The sequence below is a fragment of the Hyla sarda genome, chromosome 4, assembly GCF_029499605.1.
Source record: "Hyla sarda isolate aHylSar1 chromosome 4, aHylSar1.hap1, whole genome shotgun sequence".
Classification (NCBI taxonomy): Eukaryota; Metazoa; Chordata; class Amphibia; order Anura; family Hylidae; genus Hyla; species Hyla sarda.
The window spans coordinates 411,799,145-411,824,355 of record NC_079192.1 but is presented as its reverse complement, the minus strand read 5'-3'; the positions used below and the strand labels follow the sequence as shown (position 1 = coordinate 411,824,355).

Sequence of the window (25,211 nt, the reverse complement as noted above, 5' to 3'; positions counted from 1 at the left end):
TCTGGGTGACTAAGGGGTCTGAATTTGGGGGTCTGGCCTGGGGACCGACAATGTAGGGGGTCAGGTCATGTGGGGGGGGGGGGGGGGGATCAGGTCTGGGGTCTGATAATGTAGAGGGATTTGGTCTGGGGTCTAATAATGTAGGGGGGGGTCAGGTCTGGAGTCTGATAATGTAGGGGGGTCTGGTTTGGAGTCTGATAATGTAGGGGGGGTCAAGTCTGGGGTCTGATAATGTAGGGGGGGTCAGGTCATGTAGGGGGATTCGGTCTGGGGTCAGGTCTGGAGTTTGATAATGTAGGGGGGTCGGGTCTGGGGTCTGATAATGTAGGGGGGGGTCGGGTCTGGGGTCTGATAATGTAGGGGGATTCGGTCTGTGGTCTGATAATGTATGGGGGTCAGGTCATGTAGGGGGATCAGATCTGTGGTCTGATAATGTAGGGGGATTCGGTCTGTGGTCTGAATGTAGGGGGGGGGGTCAGGTCTGGAGTTTGATAACATGGGGAGTCAGGTCTGGGGTCTGATAATGTAGGGGGGGGGGTCAGGTCTGGGGTCTGATAATGTATGGGGGTCAGGTCATGTAGGGGGATTCGGTCTGGGGGCTGATAATGTAGGGGGGGGGATTCGGTCTGTGGTCTGATAATGTAGGGGGGGGTTCGGTCTGTGGTCTGATAATGTAGGGGGGGGGGTTCGGTCTGTGGTCTGATAATGTAGGGGGGTCAGGTCATGTAGGGGGATTCGGTCTGTGGTCTGATAATGTAGGGGGGGGTCAGGTCTGGAGTTTGATAACATGGGGAGTCAGGTCTGGGGTCTGATAATGTAGGGGGGTCAGGTCTGGGGTCTGATAATGTATGGGGGTCAGGTCATGTAGGGGGATCAGATCTGTGGTCTGATAATGTAGGGGGATTCGGTCTGTGGTCTGATAATGTAGGGGGGGGTCAGGTCTGGAGTTTGATAACATGGGGAGTCAGGTCTGGGGTCTGATAATGTAGGGGGGTCAGGTCTGGGGTCTGATAATGTATGGGGGTCAGGTCATGTAGGGGGATTCGGTCTGGGGGCTGATAATGTAGGGGGGGGGGGGTCAGGTCTGGGGGTCAGGTCATGTAGGGGGATTCGGTCTGTGGTCTGATAATGTAGGGGGGTTCTAAACATCTCTCATTCAGCTCTGTTTCGGTACATGACCAGAAAACAGCATTAAAAAATATAAACTGTACAATAAACAAAACTTTATTAAACCCTTTGAAATCTAAAAGCGACAGATTGGAATAACACATGATGCAGTCTAATGTAGCTGCCCAGGATAATGGGAACCATCACAAGCTGCCGGGGGAGGGGGATCTTTGGAACGTTCCCATTGGTGGGTTACGCCATTGTAACAGGTCCAGCTGTCCAAAGCCTCAGGTTCGATCTCAGCCCTGCAGGTTGGGGGCGCCCTCCATTTCTCTCACAGCGCCAATACAGCTTATAGATACACAAATACCATGTCTACTAAATGGAGGAGGAGTTGCCGGTTCTTGGCCACTTATGGTCACTACTCGCCGGGAGGTTTCTTCTTCGCTTCCAAATCCTTCTTGAAATTTTCTACTTTTTTTCCTATATCAGGAACCTTAAGGAGGATGGGAGAGAGTATGAGATGCTAAGAGGGTATACAGGGGGTACAAAGACTGGCATTAGGGGGGTCCCCAGACCAGACATATGAGGGTATACAGGGGGTACAAAGACTGGCATTAGGGATGTCCCCAGACCAGACATATGAGGGTATACAGGGGGTACAAAGACTGGCATTAGGGGTGTCCCAAGACCAGTCATATGAGGGTATACAGGGGGTACAAAGACTGGCATTAGGGGGGTCCCCAGACCAGACATATGAGGGTATACAGGGGGTACAAAGACTGGCATTAGGGGTGTCCCCAGACCAGTCATATGAGGGTATACAGGGGGGGTACAAAGACTGGCATTAGGGGTGTCCCCAGACCAGACATATGAGGGTATACAGGGGGTACAAAGACTGGCATTAGGGGTGTCCCCAGACCAGACATATGAGGGTATACAGGGGGTACAAAGACTGGCATTAGGGATGTCCCCAGACCAGACATATGAGGGTATACAGGGGGTACAAAGACTGGCATTAGGGGTGTCCCCAGACCAGACATATGAGGGTGTACAGGGGGGGTACAAAGACTGGCATTAGGGGGGTCCCCAGACCAGACATATGAGGGTATACAGGGGGTACAAAGACTGGCATTAGGGGGGTCCCCAGACCAGACATATGAGGGTATACAGGGGGTACAAAGACTGGCATTAGGGGTGTCCCCAGACCAGTCATATGAGGGTATACAGGGGGGGTACAAAGACTGGCATTAGGGGTGTCCCCAGACCAGACATTTGAGGGTACACACGGGGTACAAAGACTGGCATTAGGGGGGTCCCCAGACCAGACATATGAGGGTATACAGGGGGTACAAAGACTGGCATTAGGGATGTCCCCAGACCAGTCATATGAGGGTATACAGGGGGTACAAAGACTGGCATTAGGGATGTCCCCAGACCAGACATATGAGGGTATACAGGTGGTACAAAGACTGGCATTAGGGGGGTCCCCAGACCAGACATATGAGGGTATACAGGTGGTACAAAGACTGGCATTAGGGGGGTCCCCAGACCAGACATATGAGGGTATACAGAGGGTACAAAGACTGGCATTAGGGATGTCCCCAGACCAGACATATGAGGGTATACAGGTGGTACAAAGACTGGCATTAGGGGTGTCCCCAGACCAGACATATGAGGGTATACAGGGGGTACAAAGACTGGCATTAGGGGTGTCCCCAGACCAGTCATATGAGGGTATACAGGGGGTATAAAGACTGGCATTAGGGGGGTCCCCAGACCAGATATATGAGGGTATACAGGTGGTACAAAGACTGGCATTAGGGACGTCCCCCGACCATTTTCATAACACAGAGTACGAGTACTGATACTTTTTCTTCAAGTACTCACAGATACCAATTAGCAATACTTTATGTCATGTGACTGCCGAGGTGGCTCCAGACTTTGTGAAACCTAAGGAGAAAGTCGAACATGAGGCCCTCACTGACCTCATAATTAATGGTATGTTCCCAGTAGGTAGGTAGGTAGGGAATCCTCCCCTATTAGGTAGAAGCCTATACTGCCCCCATATATAGTTGTAGGCCCCTATACTGCCCCCATATATAGCTGTAGGCCCCTATACTGCCCCCATATATAGCTGTAGGCCCCTATACTGCCCCCATATATAGCTGTAGGCCCCTATACTGCCCCCATATATAGCTGTAGGCCCCTATACTGCCCCCATATATAGTTGTAGGCTCCTATACTGACCCCATATATAGCTGTAGGCCCCTATACTGCCCCCATATATAGTTGTAGGCCCCTATACTGCCCCCATATATAGCTGTAGGCCCCTATACTGCCCCCATATATAGCTGTAGGCCCCTATACTGCCCCCATATATAGCTGTAGGCCCCTATACTGCCCACATACATAGCTGTAGGCCCCTATACTGACCCCATATATAGCTGTAGGCCCCTATACTGACCCCATATATAGTTGTATGACCCTATACTGCCCCCATACATAGCTGTAGGCCGCTATACTGCCCCATATATAGTTGTAGACCCTATACTGCCCCTATACATAGCTGTAGGCCCCTATACTGCCCCCATATATAGTTGTAGACCCTATACTGCCCCCATATATAGTTGTAGACCCTATACTGCCCACATACATAGCTATAGGCCCCTATACTGCTCCCATATATAGCTGTAGGCCCTATACTGCCCCCATATATAGTTGTATGACCCTATACTGCCCACATACATAGCTTTAGGCCCCTATACTACCCCCATATATAGTTGTAGACCCCTATACATAGTTGTAGGACCCTATACTGCCCCCATATACAGTTGTAGGACCCTATGCTGCCCCCATATACAGTTGTAGGACCCTATGCTGCCCCCATATACAGTTGTAGGACCCTATGCTGCCCCCATATACAGTTGTAGGACCCTATGCTGCCCCCATATACAGTTGTAGGACCCTATGCTGCCCCCATATACAGTTGTAGGACCCTATGCTGCCCCCATATACAGTTGTAGGACCCTATGCTGCCCCCATATACAGTTGTAGGCCCCTATACTCCCCCCATATCTAGTTGTAGGCCCCTATACTGCCCCCATATCTAGTTGTAGGTCCCTATACTGCCCCCATATACAGTTGTAGGCCCCTATACTGCCCCCATATACAGTTGTAGGCCCCTATACTGCCCCCATATCTAGTTGTAGGACCCTATACCGCCCCATATATAGTTGTATGACCCTATACTGCCCCCATATACAGTTGTAGGACCCTATGCTGCCCCCATATATAGTTGTAGGACCCTATGCTGCCCCCATATCTTTGTAGGACCCTATACTGCTCCCATATATAGTTCTAGGCCCTTATACTGCCCCCATATATATTTATAGGCCCTTATACTGCCCCCATATAGTTGTAGGTCCCTGTAGTGCCTCGATATAGTTGTAGGCCCCTATAGAGTTGTAAGCCCTCTCTTCTATGCCCTCAGACATACTGCCCCCACCTGGGCCATAGCAGTAGGTCCCCGGACTGGAGAAGCAGTGGAGCACTGAAGTGGACATGGACAGTAGCTTAGTTACCGTTCCAATAGCCACTCTAGGACCTAGGGTCACACTCCCCCTGCTCCGCTCCTCGGGGCGTAATGTCACTCATCACAAGTACCGGCAGCCACTGCTCACTGACAAAAGAGCTGCTGCACCGGCTGCCACTTTAAGATCAAGCGGCACCAGCCAGGGCCACTTTAAGAACAGTGACCAGTGGCTGCTGAGGCACAAAAAATAAAATTTAAATAAAACACAGAAACGGAAATTTGATCCTGTTTAGTCGTAAAATAAACAAAAAAAAAAAAAAACAGGACAAAAAAAATAAAAATATATATATTTTTCATAAAAATACGGGACAGTGAAAAAGAAAAGCCTAGTACTAAATCCTACTAAGGTCATATGGGGACCCTTTCCTGGGCTAAAAATGATGATCAGGGGAGGAGGATTAAAAACAGCGCCACACTTGCAATACCACCCACAACCTGAGTTCATCTTAGTTCTATTGAAGTGAATGGAGCCAAGTTGTAATACCACACCATAGGACGTGTGGCGCTGTGTTTCCTAATCCTAGATAACCCCTTTTAAGCAGAGAATCAAGTGTGCGTGATACGGATCCAACTTTCCCAAAACCCTGCACGGCCTCCATATTGCAGTTCCTCACCTCGTAGTTCTGTGCAAGGTACATCCCCACCACGTTTCCAAAGGCAAATCCCAGCTGCAGAAACAGAGAACACACCGGTCAGTACAAAGCATCTTATAGGCTGCCGTTATATGTATGCAGCTTCTATGCAGACCCAATTGTCTCCAACAAACTAAAACCCAGTGTGTCCCGATCCTGCAGTCATGTGTGAGGCTGTGTTCACACATCGCAGTTGTGTCGCGGAACTGAAATTGGGAATGTCATTTTATTGTTTCGGCAATTTCAGCACAAAACTGCACAATTAAGGTGACAACTTGTGTGAACATGGCCTTCTGACTGTATGTAGGATTTCAAGAAAAGGCGGCAGGATCAGACTACACAGGTTTTTTTTTTGTAGTCTGTAACCATGGAGACAAAGATCTGAGGTGAATACAGGACTGCAGCATCAGACTACACAGGGGTTTGTAGTCGGTCACCATGGAGACACACAGGTCTGAGGATTGCAGCATCTGACTACACAGGGGTTTGTAGTCGGTCACCATGGAGACACACAGGTCTGAGACCAGCACAGGATTGCAGCATCAGACTACACAGGGGTTTGTAGTCTGTCACCATGGAGACACACAGGTCTGAGGATTGCGGCATCTGACTACACAGGGGTTTGTAGTCTGTCACCATGGAGACACACAGGTCTGAGACCAGCACAGGATTGCAGCATCTGACTACACAGGGGTTTGTAGTCTGTCACCATGGAGACACACAGGTCTGAGACCAGCACAGGATTGCAGCATCAGACTACACAGGGGTTTGTAGTCTGTCACCATGGAGACACACAGGTCTGAGACCAGCACAGGATTGCAGCATCTGACTACACAGGGGTTTGTAGTCTGTCACCATGGAGACACACAGGTCTGAGACCAGCACAGGATTGCAGCATCAGACTACACAGGGGTTTGTAGTCTGTCACCATGGAGACACACAGGTCTGAGACCAGCACAGGATTGCGGCATCTGACTACACAGGGGTTTGTAGTCTGTCACCATGGAGACACACAGGTCTGAGGACTGCGGCATCTGACTACACAGGGGTTTGTTTGTAGTCTTGTGGTGTTGGGTGAGGGTAATGTGTGAATTAACCTTTTTGTGACGCCAGGGCGTGGTTGACAGACACGTCCTATGCTACATCATAGCCAGGCATCAGGAGAGGCCATGGCGGGACTGCTGGAGGACTGGAGCACGAGGAGGAGTCTGGACGGCCCAGCCACAGCGTCCGCGTCAGGTATCTGCAGCTTCTGTGCTCCACTGCTTCTCCGGTTGGGGGACCTACTGCTTAGGGCTATGGCCTATAGAAGTGGGTCCTGGACCAGAGAAGCAATGGGGAACAGGAAAGTATATGGCTGCCATGAGGGGGTCAATCATCTTTCTTCAAACGGTCACCAGATCTGGATGGGAAATGTCAAAACATGGCGCCCTCATACCCCAGCTGGACCCGGCCCAATCCGATTCATTAGAATGAGCCGACTGGAGTCAGATGGTGTCTCCGGTCGGCTCATTTTGCCCCATATCAGGTATCCCCCATACCCCGGTTTTCAGTCCAGCCGCTATCTGACTCCAGTCGGCTCATTCAAATGAATCAGATGGGGGCCGGGTCCAGCTGGGATATGAGAGCGCCCAGTTTTGATATTTCCCAGCCGGATCCAGTAAGTTTGAAGAAAACGGTGTAAATGCCCCTTTAAATAGGTATTTCCATTCCGAATGTACAGGCGTGGTTAGGGGCGTGGGCTGAGGGAGCCGTCAGGGGCGTGGCTTGTCCCTCTTCTCTCAGCAAAAGGTGGGAGGTATGACATAGAAAATACATTAAAGGGGTTCTCCGGTGCTTAGGCATCTTATCCCCTATCCAAAGGAGCTGTCACGCCCCCTCCCGTAGGCTTGCATTGAGGGGAGGAGCGTGATGTCACACGGGGGCGGAGGCGTGACGTCACACGCCGCCGGCCCTGTGGTCGCCGGTAATCAGACCCGGAGCGAACACGGGGTGCAAGATCACGGGGGTCCCCAGCTGCAGGACTCCCGCGATCAGGCATCTTATCCCCTATCCTTTGGATAGGGGATAAGATGTCTAAGCACCGGAGTACCCCTTTAACCATTGCATAACAGAGAGAGAGAGTGTCCTGAGGAGAGTGGGCCAAAGACGTACATTGAAGCAGCACAGGATCGGCAGGAATACAGAAGAATACGTGATTCTGTACTGGGTCATCACAGTCTGTAACCATGGAGACAAAGATCTGAGACTAACACAGAACTGCAGCATCAGACTACACAGGGGATTGTTTGTAGTCTGTAACCATGGTGACACAGATCTGAGGAGATTATAGGACTACAGCATCAGACTACACAGGGGATTGTTTGTAGTCTGTAACCATGGTGACACAGATCTGAGGAGATGATAGGACTACAGCATTAGACTACACAGGGACTTGTTTGTAGTCTGTAACCATGGAGACAGATCTGAGACTAAAATGACTGTAGTATCAGACTACACAGGGACTTGTTTGTAGTCTGTAACCATGGAGACACAGATCTGAGACTAAAATGACTGTAGTATCAGACTACACAGGGACTTGTTTGTAGTCTGTAACCATGGAGACACAGATCTGAGACTAAAATGACTGTAGTATCAGACTACACAGGGGATTGCTTGTAGTCTGTAACCATGGAGACACAGATCTGAGGAGATGATAGGTCTACAGCATCAGACTACACAGGGACTTGTTTGTAGTCTGTAACCATGGAGACAGATCTGAGACTAAAATGACTGTAGTCTCAGACTACACAGGGACTTGTTTGTAGTCTGTAACCATGGAGACACAGATCTGAGACTAAAATGACTGTAGTATCAGACTACACAGGGACTTGTTTGTAGTCTGTAACCATGGAGACACAGATCTGAGACTAAAATGACTGTAGTATCAGACTACACAGGGACTTGTTTGTAGTCTGTAACCATGGAGACACAGATCTGAGGAGATGATAGGTCTACAGCATCAGACTACACAGGGACTTGTTTGTAGTCTGTAACCATGGAGACAGATCTGAGACTAAAATGACTGTAGTCTCAGACTACACAGGGACTTGTTTGTAGTCTGTAACCATGGAGACACATAGGTCTAAAACCAGTGGTCTCTAAACCGTGGCTCTTCACATGTTGCAGAACTACAACTCCCAGCATGCCCGGACAGCCGTTGGCTGTCCGGGCATGCTGGGAGTTGTAGTTTTGAAACAACTGGAAGCCCAGTTTGGAAATCCAGATCTGAGACTAACACACAACTACAAGGTGTCTACACTACGGCAGCCCCAGTAGCAACTGGTGGAGCTACAAGTACCAGCAAGCCTTCAGATACTTTGGACGCACAATACGGCTCTGTTAAAAACATCTGTTTCCAGAACTTTACTTCCAAAGCACAGAAGGTGTTAATTCTTAATTCCCGGCATCATGGGGGTTTCATCATCCCCCCTGTCTTATAAGTTTTGTGGAACCTTCCTTTAAGTGAACAGCAGCGGAATCACCCATTACACAAAGATGGAGGGAGTGAGGGAAGGCGTTCTAATGGTGACCCACTTTCCTGTGCCCTTACACTTCCTAGTGTTTAGTAAGGAGGACTATGAAGATAGGGACCACCAACAGTCTCCGGACCCTTGAGTGGAAGGAGTCACTACTCACGACCCCACTAGAAAGGGTTAATCGTCCCTCCCCCAACTCCAGAAACTTACTATGAACTGTAACATTGTGGCAGCTTCACCTCCAAACACACAAGGCTTCAATTCCTCCTGAGGAACAGGAAGTAGCTGGGCAGCATCAGGAAGTGCTCAGGAAGCCATCTTTAAAATGGGCAAGTAATTGCTGTAGAAGTCTACAGCTGTATAGCGACCTCTGGTGCTCAGATGAGAGAATGCGAGGGATGTTCAAAAAGTTTCTAATACTTTATAAAGTGTGTGTGTGTGTGTGTGTGTGTGTGTGTGTGTGTGTGTGTGTGTGTGTGTGTGTGTGTGTGTGTATATATATATATATATATATATATATATATATATATATATATATATATATATATATATATATATACACACACACACAGTACAGACCAAAAGTTTGTGGTGACACTGTTGTGGATTTATTCAAAATTGAAGGCATACTGACCCAGCATGGCTACCACAGCATCTTGCAGCGGCTGCTATTCCATCCGGTTTGCGTTTAGTTGGACCATCATTTATTTTCCAACAGGACAATGACCCCAAACCCCTCCAGGCTGTGTAAGGACTATGTGACCAAGAAGGAGAGTGATGGGTGCGGCCCCAGATGACCTGACCTCCACAGTCACCGGACCTGAACCCAATCCAGATGGTTTGGGGTGAGCTGGACCGCAGAGTGAAGGCAAAAATGGCCAACAAGTGCTAAGCATCATGGGAACTCCTTCAGGACTATTGGAGACCATTTCAGGTGACTACAGCTCAACAAGAGAATCCAAGAGTGTGCGAAGCAGGAATCAAAGCAAAAGGAGCTAGAACCTAGAATATGGCTGGGTTCACACTACGTTTTGTCCCATACGGGAGCGCATACGGCAGGGGGGAGCTAAAACCTAGAATATGACAGATTTTCACACTTTTTTGTTATGTCTATAATTCCACATGTGATAATTCATAGTTTTGATTCCTTTAGTGTAAATCTACAATATTCATAGTCACGAGAATAAAGAAAACTCTGAATGAGAAGGTGTCCAGACTTTTGGTCTGTACTGTGTGTGTATATATATATATATATATATATATATATATATAGTAATATATTGTTAGACCGAAAGAAGACGATTATTGGGGAAAACTGTACAATTGGAAGGATGTTCTAGTACCCTGTTGGGCACCTCTAGCTCAGATACAAGATGAGATACAGTTGGGATACATGGAGGCTCTAGTACCCTGTTGGGTTCCTCTAGCCTGGATACAAGATTAGATACAGTCGGAATACATTGAAGCTCTAGTACCCTGTTGGGGCACTCTAGCCTGGATACAAGATTAGATACGGTTGGGATACATTGAAGCTCTAGTAGCCTGTTGGGGCACTCTAGCCTGGATACAAGATGAGATACGGTTGGGATACATGCAGACATACAGCATCTTCCCGCAGATGTCACAGTGGGGCCTGTAGATCCTGTATACTTGTAGGTTGGTTCCATCAATGCTCCATTGGTGATAAATCTGGTGACCGGGCAGGACAAGGAAGTGTTACCATCTGGCGGAGACATTCCTGTTGTGTAAGTGACCATTATCCTTCAGTATATACCAGCTGGAAGCCATGAGAGGTGACACGTGTGTCCGCAGGATGTCCTGTACATATCACCGAGCTGGTAGTGTCCTTCATATCACTACTAGGGGTGACCGACTATCATATGTGATGGTTCCGCAGATCATCCCATCAGCAGGGGGCAGTGTATCCACCAGCAGGGGCCAGTGTATCCACCAGCAGGGGCCAGTGTATCCACCAGCAGGGGGCAGTGTATGTACCAGCAGGGGGCAGTGTATGTACCAGCAGGGGGCAGTGTATGTACCAGCAGGGGCCAGTGTATCCACCAGCAGGGGCCAGTGTATCCACCAGCAGGGGCCAGTGTATCCACCAGCAGGGGCCAGTGTGTCCCCCAGCAGGGGCCAGTGTGTCCACCAGCAGGGGGCAGTGTATGTACCAGCATAGTACAGTGTGTCCCCCAGCAGGGGCCAGTGTATCCACCGGCAGGGGGCCAGTGTATCCACCGGCAGGGGGCCAGTGTATCCACCGGCAGGGGGCCAGTGTATCCACCGGCAGGGGGCCAGTGTATCCACCGGCAGGGGGCCAGTGTATCCACCGGCAGGGGGCCAGTGTATCCACCGGCAGGGGGCCAGTGTATCCACCGGAAGGGGGCCAGTGTATCCACCGGAAGGGGGCCAGTGTATCCACCGGAAGGGGGCCAGTGTATCCACCGGAAGGGGGCCAGTGTATCCACCGGAAGGGGGCCAGTGTATCCACCGGCAGGGGGCCAGTGTATCCACCGGCAGGGGGCCAGTGTATCCACCGGCAGGGGGCCAGTGTATCCACCGGCAGGGGGCCAGTGTATCCACCGGCAGGGGGCCAGTGTATCCACCGGCAGGGGGCCAGTGTATCCACCGGCAGGGGGCCAGTGTATCCACCGGCAGGGGGCCAGTGTATCCACCGGCAGGGGGCCAGTGTATCCACCGGCAGGGGGCCAGTGTATCCACCAGCAGGGGGCCAGTGTATCCACCAGCAGGGGGCCAGTGTATCCACCAGCAGGGGGCCAGTGTATCCACCAGCAGGGGGCCAGTGTATCCACCAGCAGGGGGCAGGATTGAAGCGCTCACCACGAGGCTCCATACTACAACTCGACCATCATCAGATGCCAAACAGATCCTGGATCCATCACTAAAGACGACATGGTTCAAGTCCACAGAAGTCCAGGTTTTTTATTCACACCACTGCAAACGAAGGTGATGATGGCTGCTGTCAGTCGCAGAACAGATATGGACACCACAACACCAAATTTCAGGCAAGGGTGTGTAATGAAAAGACAGGAGAGAAATCTCTGGTGCGGAAATTCTGTGTGCACAGTGCAGCACAGTCCGATTGACTACAATGGGACTCTGCTGCTCTGGAATCTCCTGCAGGATTTCGCCCGGAAATAATCCTCTCTACTGGTGGTCTGTGTGGGCCCTCCGGGGCTTGTTCGCCCTGTGACCCTTAAATAACCATTGCACCCAACATGGCCTAGGAGCTTGGTCAGAACGGCCCAGATGGCAGGAAATTTGTTGAAACAACTAGAGATGAGCGAACTTACAGTAAATTCGATTCGTCACGAACTTCTCGGCTCGGCAGTTGATGACTTATCCTGCATAAATTAGTTCAGCTTTCCGGTGCTCCGGTGGGCTGGAAAAGGTGGATACAGTCCTAGGAGACTCTTTCCTAGGACTGTATCCACCTTTTCCAGCCAACCGGAGCACCTGAAGGCTGAACTAATTTACGCAGGATAAGTCATCAACTGCCGAGCCGAGAAGTTCGTGACGAATCGAATTTACTGTAAGTTCGCTCATCTCTAGAAACAACCATCCTGTGTCTCAGTTCGAGAGTCTCTTCTCGAAGTCTGTCAACTGGACAACATTTCTTCACGTGCATTGTAGAGGCATGTCTAGCAGTCACCAATCTCTCACCAAGAGGTACACTACCCAAAAGTAGCCTTTTGTAGCCAAAAAGAGCACTTTTACACCAGGTCACACTTGCACATTATTTACATTAAAAGAGGTATTCCGGCCTTAGACATGAATGGAGGGGGTGTGGCCGTGACATCATGAGGGGGCTTGGCCGTGACATCACGTCTTGGAAGCAGCACCCCTTTGGATAGGGGATAAGATGTCTGATCGCAGGGGTCCCGCCACTGAGACACATCTGCAATTTTGGTGCAGCCCCCAGAATTCTGTGCCAGGCTCTGCTCCAGAGACATGACGTCACACCACGCCCCCTTCCCATAGACAAGAATGGAGGGGGTGTGGTGTGACGTCACAAGGGGTGTGGCCGTGACAGAATGCCTGCGGCTGCACCGAGATCGTGGGGGGGGGGGGGGGGGGGGGGGATGGGGTGTCTCAGTGGCGGGACCCCTGCGATCAGACATCTTATCCCCTATCCTATGGACAGGGGGATAAGATGTCTAAGGCTGGAATACCCCTTTACGGATGATTCTGGCACAGTTGCATGTGACTAGTGACCTAAATCGCCTCAAATTTGGATTTTGGGTGACTGTTATGTTCCAATTATTATTGACAATTATTAGATGAAATGGAACATTGCACAATCATAATGTCCTCACCCCCCAAAAAATTGTTTCTTAATACGTTATACAAGACATTAATTGGTGCCTTTTTTTTCCCTACCAGCACAAACAAATCCTCTTACAGCTATATTAATAAAAAAAAATATTATATATATAAAATTATAAAAAAAAAAAAAAAAAAAAGTGATGCTTTTGGAAGATGGTGATGGAAAAACGAAGACACAAACATTTTACATCAATATGAAAGGGAGAGTTTTATTTCTATTTGAGCGGCAATAAAAGAATGATTTTTTTTTGTAGAGCTGAAAAAATAAAAAGTGGAAGAGTCAGTCCATAACTTAGAAGGTAGAAAATTTATTGTGTACAAAGTGATTTGTTATTTGGGTCGGTGTGGATCAGGCTCTGGAGACTCGCAGGAGGCCTCTTATCCGGCGGAGCAGCGCTTGGATGAAGCTGTGCCGGGATCGCACTTTACAGTACATGCTTTCTATATCCAGCAGTCTCTTCTGCAGGGACTCCCCAAAGAGGTTCGCGCCTTCTCTCTGAAGCTGTAGATAAAGAAAAAAAAGATATAAATTAGGTGAGTGTCCTTAAGTTTCAGTCTATTTCTGAAGCTTTTACTGTCAAAGTTCAGCTGCCCATGCTGCAGAGAGCTCCTTCTACTTCAGATACAGTAAAGCTACTGCCAGGTCACTCTGTATTTGTATCTCACATTACACTTTTCACCTTAACCTCCCAACCACCACTACCATTCTAACTGTAGAAACCACCTGCTTTAATTAGTGCTGATGCTGCTGTGATCACAGGACCTTAAAAGCCAGTAGGTTCCTTCAACAGGCTGCAATCTCACATTACACTTTCCACCTTTAAACCTCCCCCCCCCCCATTCTAACTGTAGGAACTACCTGCTTGAATCAGTGCTGATACTGGCTTCTAAGGTGCTGTGATCACAGCAGCATCAACACTGATTCAAGCAAGCTGTTCCTACAGTTCGAATTGTGGTGGTGGTGTAAAGATGGAAAGTGTAACGTGAGACAGCATAAAGTGTAATGTGAGATTGCAGCCTGTAGAAGGAACCTACTGACTTTTAAAGGTCCTGTGATCACAGCAGCAAGTTCCTTCTACAGTCTGCAATTCCCCTAATACACTTTATGTTATCTCACATTACACTTTCCACCTAACACCCCCCCCCCCCCCCAATTCTAACTGTAGGAAGTTCCTGCTTGAATCAGCACTGATACTTGCTTTTAAGGTCCTGTGATTGCAGCAGCAGCACCGATTCAAGCAGGTAGTCCCTACAGTTAGAATGGTGGTGGTGGTGAAGGGGGTAAAGATGGAAAGTGTAATGCGAGATTGCAGCCTGTAGAAAGAACCTACTGGCTTATAAAGGTCCTGTGATCACAGCACAAGTTCCTTTTACAGGCTGCAATCTCACATTACAATTTACGCTATCTCACATTACACTTTCCACCTTTACCCCCCCCCCATACTAATTGTAGAAACTACCTGTTTGAATCAGCACTGATGCTGCTGTGATCACAGGCTCTTATAAGGCAGTAGGTTCCCTCTACAGGTTGCAATCCCCCATTACACTTTATGCTATCTCACTTTACACCTTTAGGATCAGCCCCATCCCCCAATCTAACTGTAGAAACAAACTATTTGAATCAGTGCTGATTCTGCTGTAATCGCAAGACCTTATTAGCCAGCAGGTTCCCTCTACAGGCTGAAAGGCAGCTTGTCATTCCCAGTTTAAGTAAGGCTGAATTCACACAGTGTTTGCAGCGTCTTTTTGCCACATGCACTGGGAGAGTTAACCCCTCGACAGACCCCATTCACTTCACTGGGTGCTGGAGCATTGGGCTGGTGCACATTGGCATACCTGGAATGTTTTTTTACAACAATCCTGCAAGGAGAGAAGACTTTGCACTAGACCATCAGATTGCTCATGATGGAGAGATAAGCATAGGAGGTAAATGGAGAACTATAAAGCAGAATGGGTTGGAAGGTGAATTACTCCAGCCCTTTACTTTCTCCCTGCTAATAGATTAAAGGTGGTTATTCAGGATAAGAAAAGACAGAGAGCTGATTTCTTCAAAACAACAGCACCACACCTGTCCTCAGGTTGTCTGCGGTATTGCAGCCAAGTTCTATTGAAGTAAATAGAGCCAAGTTGTAATACCAAACACAGCCTTAGGACAGGTGTGGTGCTGTTTCTGAAGGAAGAATTAGCCTATAAAGTGTTGTTTACTAACCAGTGTGCCTTTAGCTGTTGCAAAACTACAACTCCCAGCATGCCCGGACAGCCTTTGGCTGTCCGGGCATGCTGGGAGTTGTAGTTTTGCAACAGCTGGAGGCACACTGGTAAGGGAAAACTGCTATAGAGGAACAGAGATAAAAAACGTAAAACCCCTTAAAACTTTAGAGTCAATCAATATATATATATATATATATATATATATATATATATATATATATATATACACACACACACACATATATATATATATATATTATTATTATTATATTTTTTTTAAATAATAAAACACAAATATAAAAACAACAAAAATATTAAAATAAAATAAAACAATATAATAATGATAAAATAATATTTTTATTTTATTACTAATTATTATTCTAATAATAATAACAATATTTTATTTTGTTCCTAATTATACTATTATTATAAGTAATAAGTAATAAAATACATTTATTTTATTATTATTATTAATAATAATATTTTATTACTATTATATATTATTGTCAATAATACATTATAATAACTTAACTAAAAATTATGAATAAATAAAATAAATAAATTAATATAGATCTGTCTCATACCATTTCTATATCCTGCTGGCTCAGTTTGCTCTGTGTCCTGAAGTCAGAGTTGCGGTCACTATTTAGTGTGTCTACCGAAAAAAGGAGAAAAAAAACAAAAAAAAAGTTACGTTACTGCCCCCGCGCTCGTCTGGACCAATGAAAAAAAAAAAAAAAAAATCCTTTACTAGACTTTACCTTGAAATCTTCTGCTGGTAAAAGATGCATTGGAGAATAATGAGTCCTGGCTGTCACTCGGGGTGCACTGAAGCAAGTAATACTCTAGGTGGCGCCACAGGATGAAGAGGCAGGTTTCTATGATGTCTATTTCAGGTGGTTAAAGAAGCATTTCGGGAATATTTTTTTATATATATAGTGCAGCATAGGCAATTATTAGAGAATAATGTAGAGGTTCTTGTGTGTGCCTTGTGCTTACCTGTTTTAGCAGATGTGGCAGGCGTGGGGTTTCCAGCCGTACTGATTGCAATTCCATCACTGAAATGATGGCTTTGCAGAGAGAGGGGCTGGAGTCTGATCATTGCACCTAGTCATCAAATTAGGCTGCTGGTGCTGGAGGTCACCCAGATGATTAGACTCATAAGTGGGCTGGGGTCAGTTCACATTATGTGCTGCTTTGATGCATTTCCTCACTCCAAGTGCATTTTTTTTAGAGAAATATTGTCATGAGGAGAAGGTGATTTGACCTATAATCATAACCGAGGTGTTTTATGAAGTATTCAGGCCGTGTTCACAGGTTGCACTTTTTTTTTTGCATTTTTGACATGTTCTTTGGCCGCTTTTGCTGATATTTTCCAAAACTGCAGTAAAAATGACATGTTGTTAGTAGTTCAATTTTTTTTACTGCAATTTGTCCAATTGTGGAAAATGACACAATTTTTGCTGCGATTTTAGGAAAACTCATAGGTAAAACAGAAAATAAAACAAAAAACGCATAGAAGGCAATGTGGGAATACAGCCTTTGAGGAGGTGTATAAATACAATATATCCTGATCCTTCAGAGATAGCAGCAGCAGTATACAGATAGAGCTGGAGGGAAGGTGTACAACTGCTATATATACTGACCCCATAGAGATAGCAGAAGTATACAGAAAGAGCTGGAGGGGAGGTGTATAACTACTATATATTCTGATCACGTTGAGATAGCAGCAGTATACAGATAGAGCTGGAGGACGGGTGAATATTATATATCCTGATCCCATAGAGATAGCAGCAGTATACAGATAGAGCTGGAGGAGAGGGTATAACTATTATATATTCTAATCCCATTGAGAAAGCAGCAGCAGTATACAGATAGAGCTGGAGGGGAGGTGTATAACTACTATATATACTGATCCCATAGAGATAGCAGCAGTATACAGATAGAGCTGGAGGGAGATGTATAACTACTATATATCCTGATCCCATAGAGAAAAGTAGCAGCAGTATACAGATAGAGCTGGAGGGGAGGTGTATAACTACTATATATCCTGATACCATAGAGATAGCAGCAGTATACAGATAGAGCTGGAGGAGAGGAGTATAACTACTATATATTCTAATCCCATTGAGATAGCAGCAGCAGTATACAGATATAGCTGGAGGGAGATGTATAACTACTATATATCCTGATCCCATAGAGAAAAGTAGCAGCAGTATACAGATAACTACTATATATCCCGAACAAGTGCTTTGATCTATAATAACACAAAGGATACAGCAGCAGACGGACAGCAGCTTGGCTCGGCTATTGATGAGTTTCACCAGCCTCCGTCGTGCCAGCAGATATTTCTGGGTGGTCGATATTTTATCTACTCCGATAGGCGTTTCGGACTGACATAACTAGGAGGAAATAAGAGGAAAGTGAGTGACATGACGGGTCTGTATGGATCAGGGGCACAGGTAGAAGAGATCACGGATCGTACCTCTTTGATCTCGTCCGGGGGGAGCTGCTCCACGTTCTGTAACTTGCTGACGCTCTGCCGGTGAATGTCGTAATATGTGAAGAAATCGCTGGAGCATTGCTTTAACAGGGACAACACAATCCCCAGACTGGGCAGGCGCCAGGACGGGAGCAGTGAGGTCTGGTTGTCTGTGGAGAGAAAAAAAAAAGAAAAGAAAGTTAGGCTGGTACGCTCCTAAATTACTCTTAAAGGAGTACTCCGGTGGAAAACTTTTATTTATTTATTTTTTATCAACTGGTGCCAGAAAGTTAAACAGATTTGTAAATTAAATCTACTTGCAGATGTGTAGGAAAAAGTCGGCCACTCACCGGTCTAAATTTCTTTTATTAAGCACATACTCACAATCGTGTTTCCCAGGGAGAAGACATAGATGGTAACGGACAGGGGGGGGGGGGGGGGGGGGGCACCACTAAGAGGCGACAACGCTGTTTCGCACTAAATAAGTGCTTCAACTGGCCTCAGCGTTGAAGAACTTATTTAGTGCGAAACAGCGTTATCGCCTCTTAGTGGTAAACCCCCGTCCGTCCGTTACCATCTATAGTAGGGAAGGGGGTTAAATGATCTTTATTAAAAAAAAAAAATTCTCTTTTTTTTTTTTTTTTGCAATGTTAAAGCTCCCTCTATTGGCTATAACACTGCACACACTGTTCTTTTACATTGATCATTGTTATCCCATAGGATAACATTGATCAATGTTTCTGCCGCTTGACTGCTCATGCCTGGATCTTAGGGGACCCTCCACGTGTCCTCCAGCTGTTCGGGACGCCGCGATTATGCAGCGGCGGTCCCAAACAGCCCACTGAGCTAGCCGGGGGTGGTTTACTTTCACTTTAGACTCGGCGATCAACTTTGAACGCTGCGTTTAAAGGGTTAATAGGACCCCCCCCCCCCACCCAAGGATAAGACACTTATCCCCTATCCTGCAGATAAGATGTCCAGTCGTAAGAAACGTATCCTAAGGCTGCGTTCACACTGAGTAATTCCCCTTAAATTCTCCGCTTAGAAATAATTAACCCCTGCTTTGCCATTGACTTCAATGTATGTTACTCTGCACTGTTAACACTGCGTAAAACCCGCTTGCGGAATTCTGTTCCGCTAGAAGAAAGAACATGTTAATTCTTCTCGTGGAAATACGAGAGCAGAAGTCCATTGAAGTCAATGGTAAAAATGTTTCCGCTTGAAATAGTTTCTGCGTGGAAATTCCGCACGAAAAAATAGATAAAAAGGGAAATTCCAATTGGTAATTGTAGTCCAGCAAAAAAATTAATAAAAAATAAAAAAATTAAAATTAAAAAGTTTTTTCGTATATTCCTCAAAAAAGAAAAAACAACAAAAAAATGTAAATTCCACTGCAGAATTTTTACGCAAGGATTCCTCTCCTATTCCTCAGTGTGAACGCACCCTTAAAAAGGAGCAGTCCCATGCCGATAAGTACAAAAAAACTATCCGCAGAATAGGGGATACGTTTTAGATTGCAGGGGGGGGGGCTCTCCCACAGAGTGGCGCATTACGACCCCCGCCTGAAGCGGCCGCTTCAGGCGGGGGTCGTAACGCGCCACTCTGCGGGAGAGCCGGGGCCCAACAGATGGGGGATACGTTTTTCTGTACTTATCGACATGGGACGACTTCTTTAATGTTCAACGCCAATTCTTGTCCCACAGGGGCAGGTTATACCCTTATCCAAAGTCAGTCAGTCCCTCACCTAGTCTGGAGGTGTCTCGGCTGCCGCTGCTCTCCGTCAGGCTGGGGGTGAAGAGACAAACCATCTGCTGGAGGTTGGGGGAATTCTGTAGCATCAGGGTATGGCAGTACTCCATTACATTGGAACAGATCTATGAAAGACACAAAAAAAAAAAACATAAAAAACACTCAACTTATGCACATAAAAAGGGCTTCAAGTATTAGGAAGAGACAATTCATCAGAACTGGGCTTACATCCTCCGAAGGGCATCGGAGCTCAAAGTCCTGATAAATCAATGAATTTTATATAACGATAAAATGACTGAGCGCCCCTAGGGGCAGGCTGACTCACCTGCTGCATCGCCAGCTCCATGTCGTCCTTCTTGCTCACCCCGTCCACTTGGGAACCGTCATCCTGTAAGCTGAGCTGGCGCAGTTTGTCTGAACCCCCAAAACGGTGTAATAAAGCCAGGCAGAGGCGCTGAAACGGAGAGGTACGAGAATCAATCACAAGGTCTTTTTTTGGGACTCCATTTCCCAGCCAAGGTGCCTCCAGCTGTTGCTTATAGTACACCATTCTGAACCAGGGTGCATCCAGCTGTTGCTTATAGTACACTAAGCTTATAGTACACCATTTCCCAAGCAGGGTGCCTCCAGCTGTTGCTTATAGTACACCATTTCCCAAGCAGGGTGCCTCCAGCTGTTGCTTATAGTACACCATTTCCCAAGCAGGGTGCCTCCAGCTGTTGCTTATAGTACACCATTTCCCAAGCAGGGTGCCTCCAGCTGTTGCTTATAGTACACCATTTCCCAAGCAGGGTGCCTCCAGCTGTTGCTTATAGTACACCATTTCCCAAGCAGGGTGCCTCCAGCTGTTGCTTATAGTACACTAAGCTTATAGTACACCATTTCCCAAGCAGGGTGCCTCCAGCTGTTGCTTATAGTACACCATTTCCCAAGCAGGGTGCCTCCAGCTGTTGTTTATAGTACACTAAGCTTATAGTACACCATTTCCCAAGCATGGTGCCTCCAGCTGTTGCTTATAGTACACAATTTCCCAAGCAGGGTGCCTCCAGCTGTTGCTTATAGTACACTAAGCTTATAGTACACCATTTCCCAAGCAGGGTGTCTCCAGCTGTTGCTTATAGCACACCATTTTCCAAGCAGGGTGCCTCCAGCTGTTGCTTATAGTACACCATTTCCCAAGCAGGGTGCCTCCAGCTGTTGCTTATAGTACACTAAGCTTATACTACACCATTTCCCAAGCAGGGTGTCTCCAGCTGTTGCTTATAGTACACCATTTCCCAAGCAGGGTGCCTCCAGCTGTTGCTTATAGTACACCATTTCCCAAGCAGGGTGCCTCCAGCTGTTGCTTATAGTACACCATTTCCCAAGCAGGGTGCCTCCAGCTGTTGCTTATAGTACACCATTTCCCAAGCAGGGTGCCTCCAGCTGTTGCTTATAGTACACTAAGCTTATCGTACACCATTTTCCAAGCAGGGTGTCTCCAGCTGTTGCTTATAGTACACCATTTCCCAAGCAGGGTGCCTCCAGCTGTTGCTTATAGTACACCATTTCCCAAGCAGGGTGCCTCCAGCTGTTGCTTATAGTACACCATTTCCCAAGCAGGGTGCCTCCAGCTGTTGCTTATAGTACACCATTTCCCAAGCAGGGTGTCTCCAGCTGTTGCTTATAGTACACTAAGCTTATAGTACACCATTTCCCAAGCAGGGTGCCTCCAGCTGTTGCTTATAGTACACCATTTCCCAAGCAGGGTGCCTCCAGCTGTTGCTTATAGTACACTAAGCTTATAGTACACCATTTCCCAAGCAGGGTGACTCCAGCTGTTGCTTATAGTACACCATTTCCCAACCAGGCTGCCTCCAGCTGTTGCAAAACTACAACTCCCAGCCTTCGGCTGTTCGGGCATGCTGAGCGTTGTAGTTTTGCAACAGCTGGAGGCACACTGGTTTGGTAAAAACACTACTATAGCATGAGATTGTGAAGCCCCTTATTTTGTTTTACCTGAAATCGTCCTAGGTGTCCGTGCAGTTCTATGGTGGGCCCCTCATTTGGGGTAGAGACCAGATCGTTGACAACCTCTGTGCAATGAGAATAGGAAACAAAGTTAAAAAGTGGGTTATGCTAAGACTCAGAGATATCACCTATTTATAGATTAGGGAAGTGGTTCTCAACCAGGGTGCCTCCAGCTGTAGCAAATCTACAACTCCCAGCATGCCCAGACAGATCACTAGAAACTGCTACCGATCACAAACACTGAGGTAATTTATTGCAAGTGTATGGAGCAGCAGTGAGCATGCTCAGCCTCTGCTCCCTTTATTGTCTATAGGGCTTTCAATCATAGCCAAGCGCTGCAGCCAATGCAAGCAAATAATAGGTCTCTTCTAACGCTACTTAAGGCAGCACTACAAAATAATGTTTTGCGCCTATATAGTAAAACTACTATATACATAGCCTGATCTGATAGATATAGGAGCAGCAGTATACATATAGAGCTGGAGGGGAGGTGTATAACTACTGTATATACTGATCTCATAGAGATAGCAGCAGTATACAGATAGAGCTGGAGGGAGGTGTATAACTAATATATATCCTGATTCCATAGAGGTAGCAGTATACAGATAGAGCTGGGAGGGAGAGTTGTATACCAACTCTATACTCTTATCCCATAGAGATAGCAGCAATATACAGATAAAGATGGGAGGGGGGGTGCATGCCTACTCTATACTCTTATCCCATAGAGATAGCAGCAGCAGTATACAGATAGAGCTGGAGGGGAGGTGTATAACTACTATATATCCTGATCCCATAGAGATAGCAGCAGCAGTATACAGATAGAGCTGGGAGGGGAGGAGTATAACTACTATATATCTTGATCCTATAGAGATAGCAGCAGTATACACATAGAGCTGGAGGGGAGGTATATAACTACTATATATACTGATCCCATAGAGATGGCAGCAGTATACAGATAAAGCTGGGACGGGGGGTGCATACCTACTCTATACTCTTATCCCATAGAGATAGCAGCAGCAGTATACAGATAGAGCTGGGGGGAGGTGTATAACTACCATATATCCTGATCCCATAGAGATAGCAGAAGAAGTATACAGATAGAGATGGGAGAGGGAGTTGTATACCAACTCTATACTCTTATCCCATAGAGATAGCAGCAATATACACATAGAGCTGGAGGGGAGGTATATAACTACTATATATGCTGATCCCATAGAGATAGCAGCAGTATACAGATAAAGCTGGGAGGGAGGGTGCATACCTACTCTATACTCTTATCCCATAGAGATAGCAGCAGCAGTATACAGATAGAGCTGGAGGGGAGGTGTATAACTACCATGTATCCAGACCCAAGAGAGATAGCAGCAGTATACAGATGGAGCCATTATCTAAACAGCCCACGGTATATATTACCTACCTGGAAGTGCAGCTTTGCTGATGATGCCTGTAAGTAGCGCCAGCTCCTGCAATGAACCCAGACTGCCCTCCTTACTTCTAAGAATGGCGTGGATCGTGTCCGAATGAGCGATGAGGAACTGTAAGAGCTGTGGAAAGAGCAAAGGAATGAGAATAAAGTCAGAAGCTGTGTATTAAACTGTACAAATGTCGTACATTGTATGGGCAAAACTACAACTCCCAGCATGCCCGGACAGCCGAAGGCTGTCCGGGTATGCTGGGAGTTGTAGTTTTGCTACAGCTGGAGGCACACCGATTGGGAAAACACTGGAATCTTCTCCGCACCACCTTACCTGTCCGGCCACCTGTACGTGCTGCGCGGTGCTGGAGGTCAGAATGACTTGGCAGAGCTGTAGAGCGGGCAGCAGGATCTGTCTGTACCTTTCCAAGGGCGTGGGGATGAAGACCGGGGCATCTCTCATACCGTGCAGTCTACATGCAAGAAGAAAAGACGAATGCATATAATGGGTGGGCCGGGGGGGCTGTGTCCCTTTTTAGGGTACAGTCACACCTCCCAATTGTCTGCCCTAACCCTAATAGGGTTAATTCAGGTTTACAAAAGCAAACATGCTTTTTAAATTTATTAATTTTTCTCCCCTTACTACTTAATAAAAACTAAAATAAAAAAAATGCGCCACAACCTGTCCTCAGGTTGTGTGCGGTATTACAACTCCATTCACTTCAATGAAACTGAGCTGCAATACCACATGCAAACTGAGGACAAAGAGGGCGCTTTTTTTTATTATTTAAAAAAAAAAAAAAAAAAATTATATATATATATATATATATATATATATATATATATATATATATATATATTTTTTTTTTTTTTTTTTTTTTTTTAAAGAAGGAAAAGCGCCCTCTTTGTCCTCAGTTTGCATGTGGTATTGCAGCTCAGTTTCATTGAAGTGAATGGAGTTGTAATACCGCACACAACCTGAGGACAGGTTGTGGCGCAGTTTTTTTTTTTGGGAAGTAAGAAACAATGTTTTTTTGTTTTAATCCTGGATAACCCCTTTAGGCCATGTTCACATTAAAGGAGTACTCCGGGATTTGAAAAATGATCCCCTATTCTAAGGACCGCTGGGGCCCCCCTGTGATCTCCTGTACAGGGCCTTTTGTTCTTTGCCGTAAATAGCACATTTCGACCACCCCATGACGCGGCAGCCGGCACGCCCCCTCAATATCTCTCAATGGCCGAGCTGGAGACTGCCGAATGCAGCACTCCGTCTCTCCCATAGAGATGTATTGAGGGGGGTGTTGACACCGCGTCATGGTGGTTGGACATGCCCCCTTGCAAACCTCTAATGCTTTGGACAGTTCCTGAGACAGACAGAGGAGTCAGCAGAGAGCACTGTGGTTAGACAGAAAAGAACAACTCAACTTCTGCAGCTGATAAGTACTGGAAGGATTAAGATTTTGAGGGGCGTGTCGACACCGTGTCATGCGGTGGTTGGACACGACCCCTTGCCACCGACTATCAGGCCCTGTCAGCTGTCGGACTCCCTGCAATCTGAAACTGATCCCCTATCCTTACGGTAGGGGATAAGTTTTCATATCCCGGAGTACTCCTTTAATTTAGCGGGATGGGACTTTGGGAGACTCGGAGATACGCTTACGTTTTATCTCTGTCTCTCCCGTAGACATTAAAGGAGGGGGCAGGATGACCACAAAACGCTCCAAAGCCTAGCACAGCCGACATTCTGAACATAAAAATGTTTAGAACGCCGGGGTGCCGGGCCGGAGATCGTGGGGGGACCCAGTGGTCGGACCCAGCCCCCCCCCCCCCCCCCCGCGATCAGACATCTTATCTCCTATAGATAGAGTATAAGGTGTCTAGTTCCGCTTAAGTGTAACTCCGATGTTAAGCGGGGGCAGGATCTCTTTTTAAAATGTCCCAGAAACTTTAAAGGGGTATTCCAGGAAAAAACTTTTTTACATATATCAACTGGTTCCAGAAAGTTAAACAGATTTGTAAATGACTTCTATTAAAAAATCTTAATCCTTTCAGTACTTATGAGCTTCTGAAGTTAAGGTTGTTCTTTTCTGTCTAAGTGCTCTCTGATGACACCTGTCTCGGGAAACGCCCAGTTTAGAAGCAAATC

General features: G+C 46.7%; 2 protein-coding genes across 2 annotated transcripts in view; both read right to left on the bottom strand.

Annotated features, from left to right (window-relative positions):
• Positions 1 to 1,203: 1,203 nt before the first annotated feature.
• STMP1 (short transmembrane mitochondrial protein 1) lies at positions 1,204 to 9,159 on the bottom strand. Its single transcript, XM_056517733.1, has 3 exons — positions 9,063 to 9,159; positions 5,317 to 5,370; positions 1,204 to 1,603 (listed from the first exon to the last, which is right to left on the bottom strand). Exons 1-3 carry the CDS (start codon positions 9,075 to 9,077, stop codon positions 1,529 to 1,531), a joined length of 144 nt encoding a protein of 47 aa, XP_056373708.1. The 5' UTR covers positions 9,078 to 9,159; the 3' UTR covers positions 1,204 to 1,528.
• A 4,230-nt stretch (positions 9,160 to 13,389) lies between these two features.
• Positions 13,390 to 25,211, bottom strand: part of NUP205 (nucleoporin 205) — a gene marked incomplete in the record, with an annotated part of 67,529 nt that continues 55,707 nt past the window's right edge. The window contains 10 exon segments of the mRNA XM_056517717.1: positions 13,390 to 13,701; positions 15,995 to 16,065; positions 16,172 to 16,297; positions 17,689 to 17,812; positions 17,896 to 18,062; positions 19,637 to 19,766; positions 19,967 to 20,095; positions 21,640 to 21,716; positions 23,069 to 23,195; positions 23,400 to 23,538. Of these exon segments, the coding sequence (XP_056373692.1) occupies positions 13,549 to 13,701; positions 15,995 to 16,065; positions 16,172 to 16,297; positions 17,689 to 17,812; positions 17,896 to 18,062; positions 19,637 to 19,766; positions 19,967 to 20,095; positions 21,640 to 21,716; positions 23,069 to 23,195; positions 23,400 to 23,538 (1,243 nt within the window).

Excerpts from the sequence above, each read along its gene's own strand:
- STMP1 (XM_056517733.1), bottom strand. Across the intron at positions 1,604-5,316 it reads ACCTTGCACAGAACTACGAG|GTTCCTGATATAGGAAAAAA; the intron begins GTGAGGAACTGC and ends ATCCTCCTTAAG.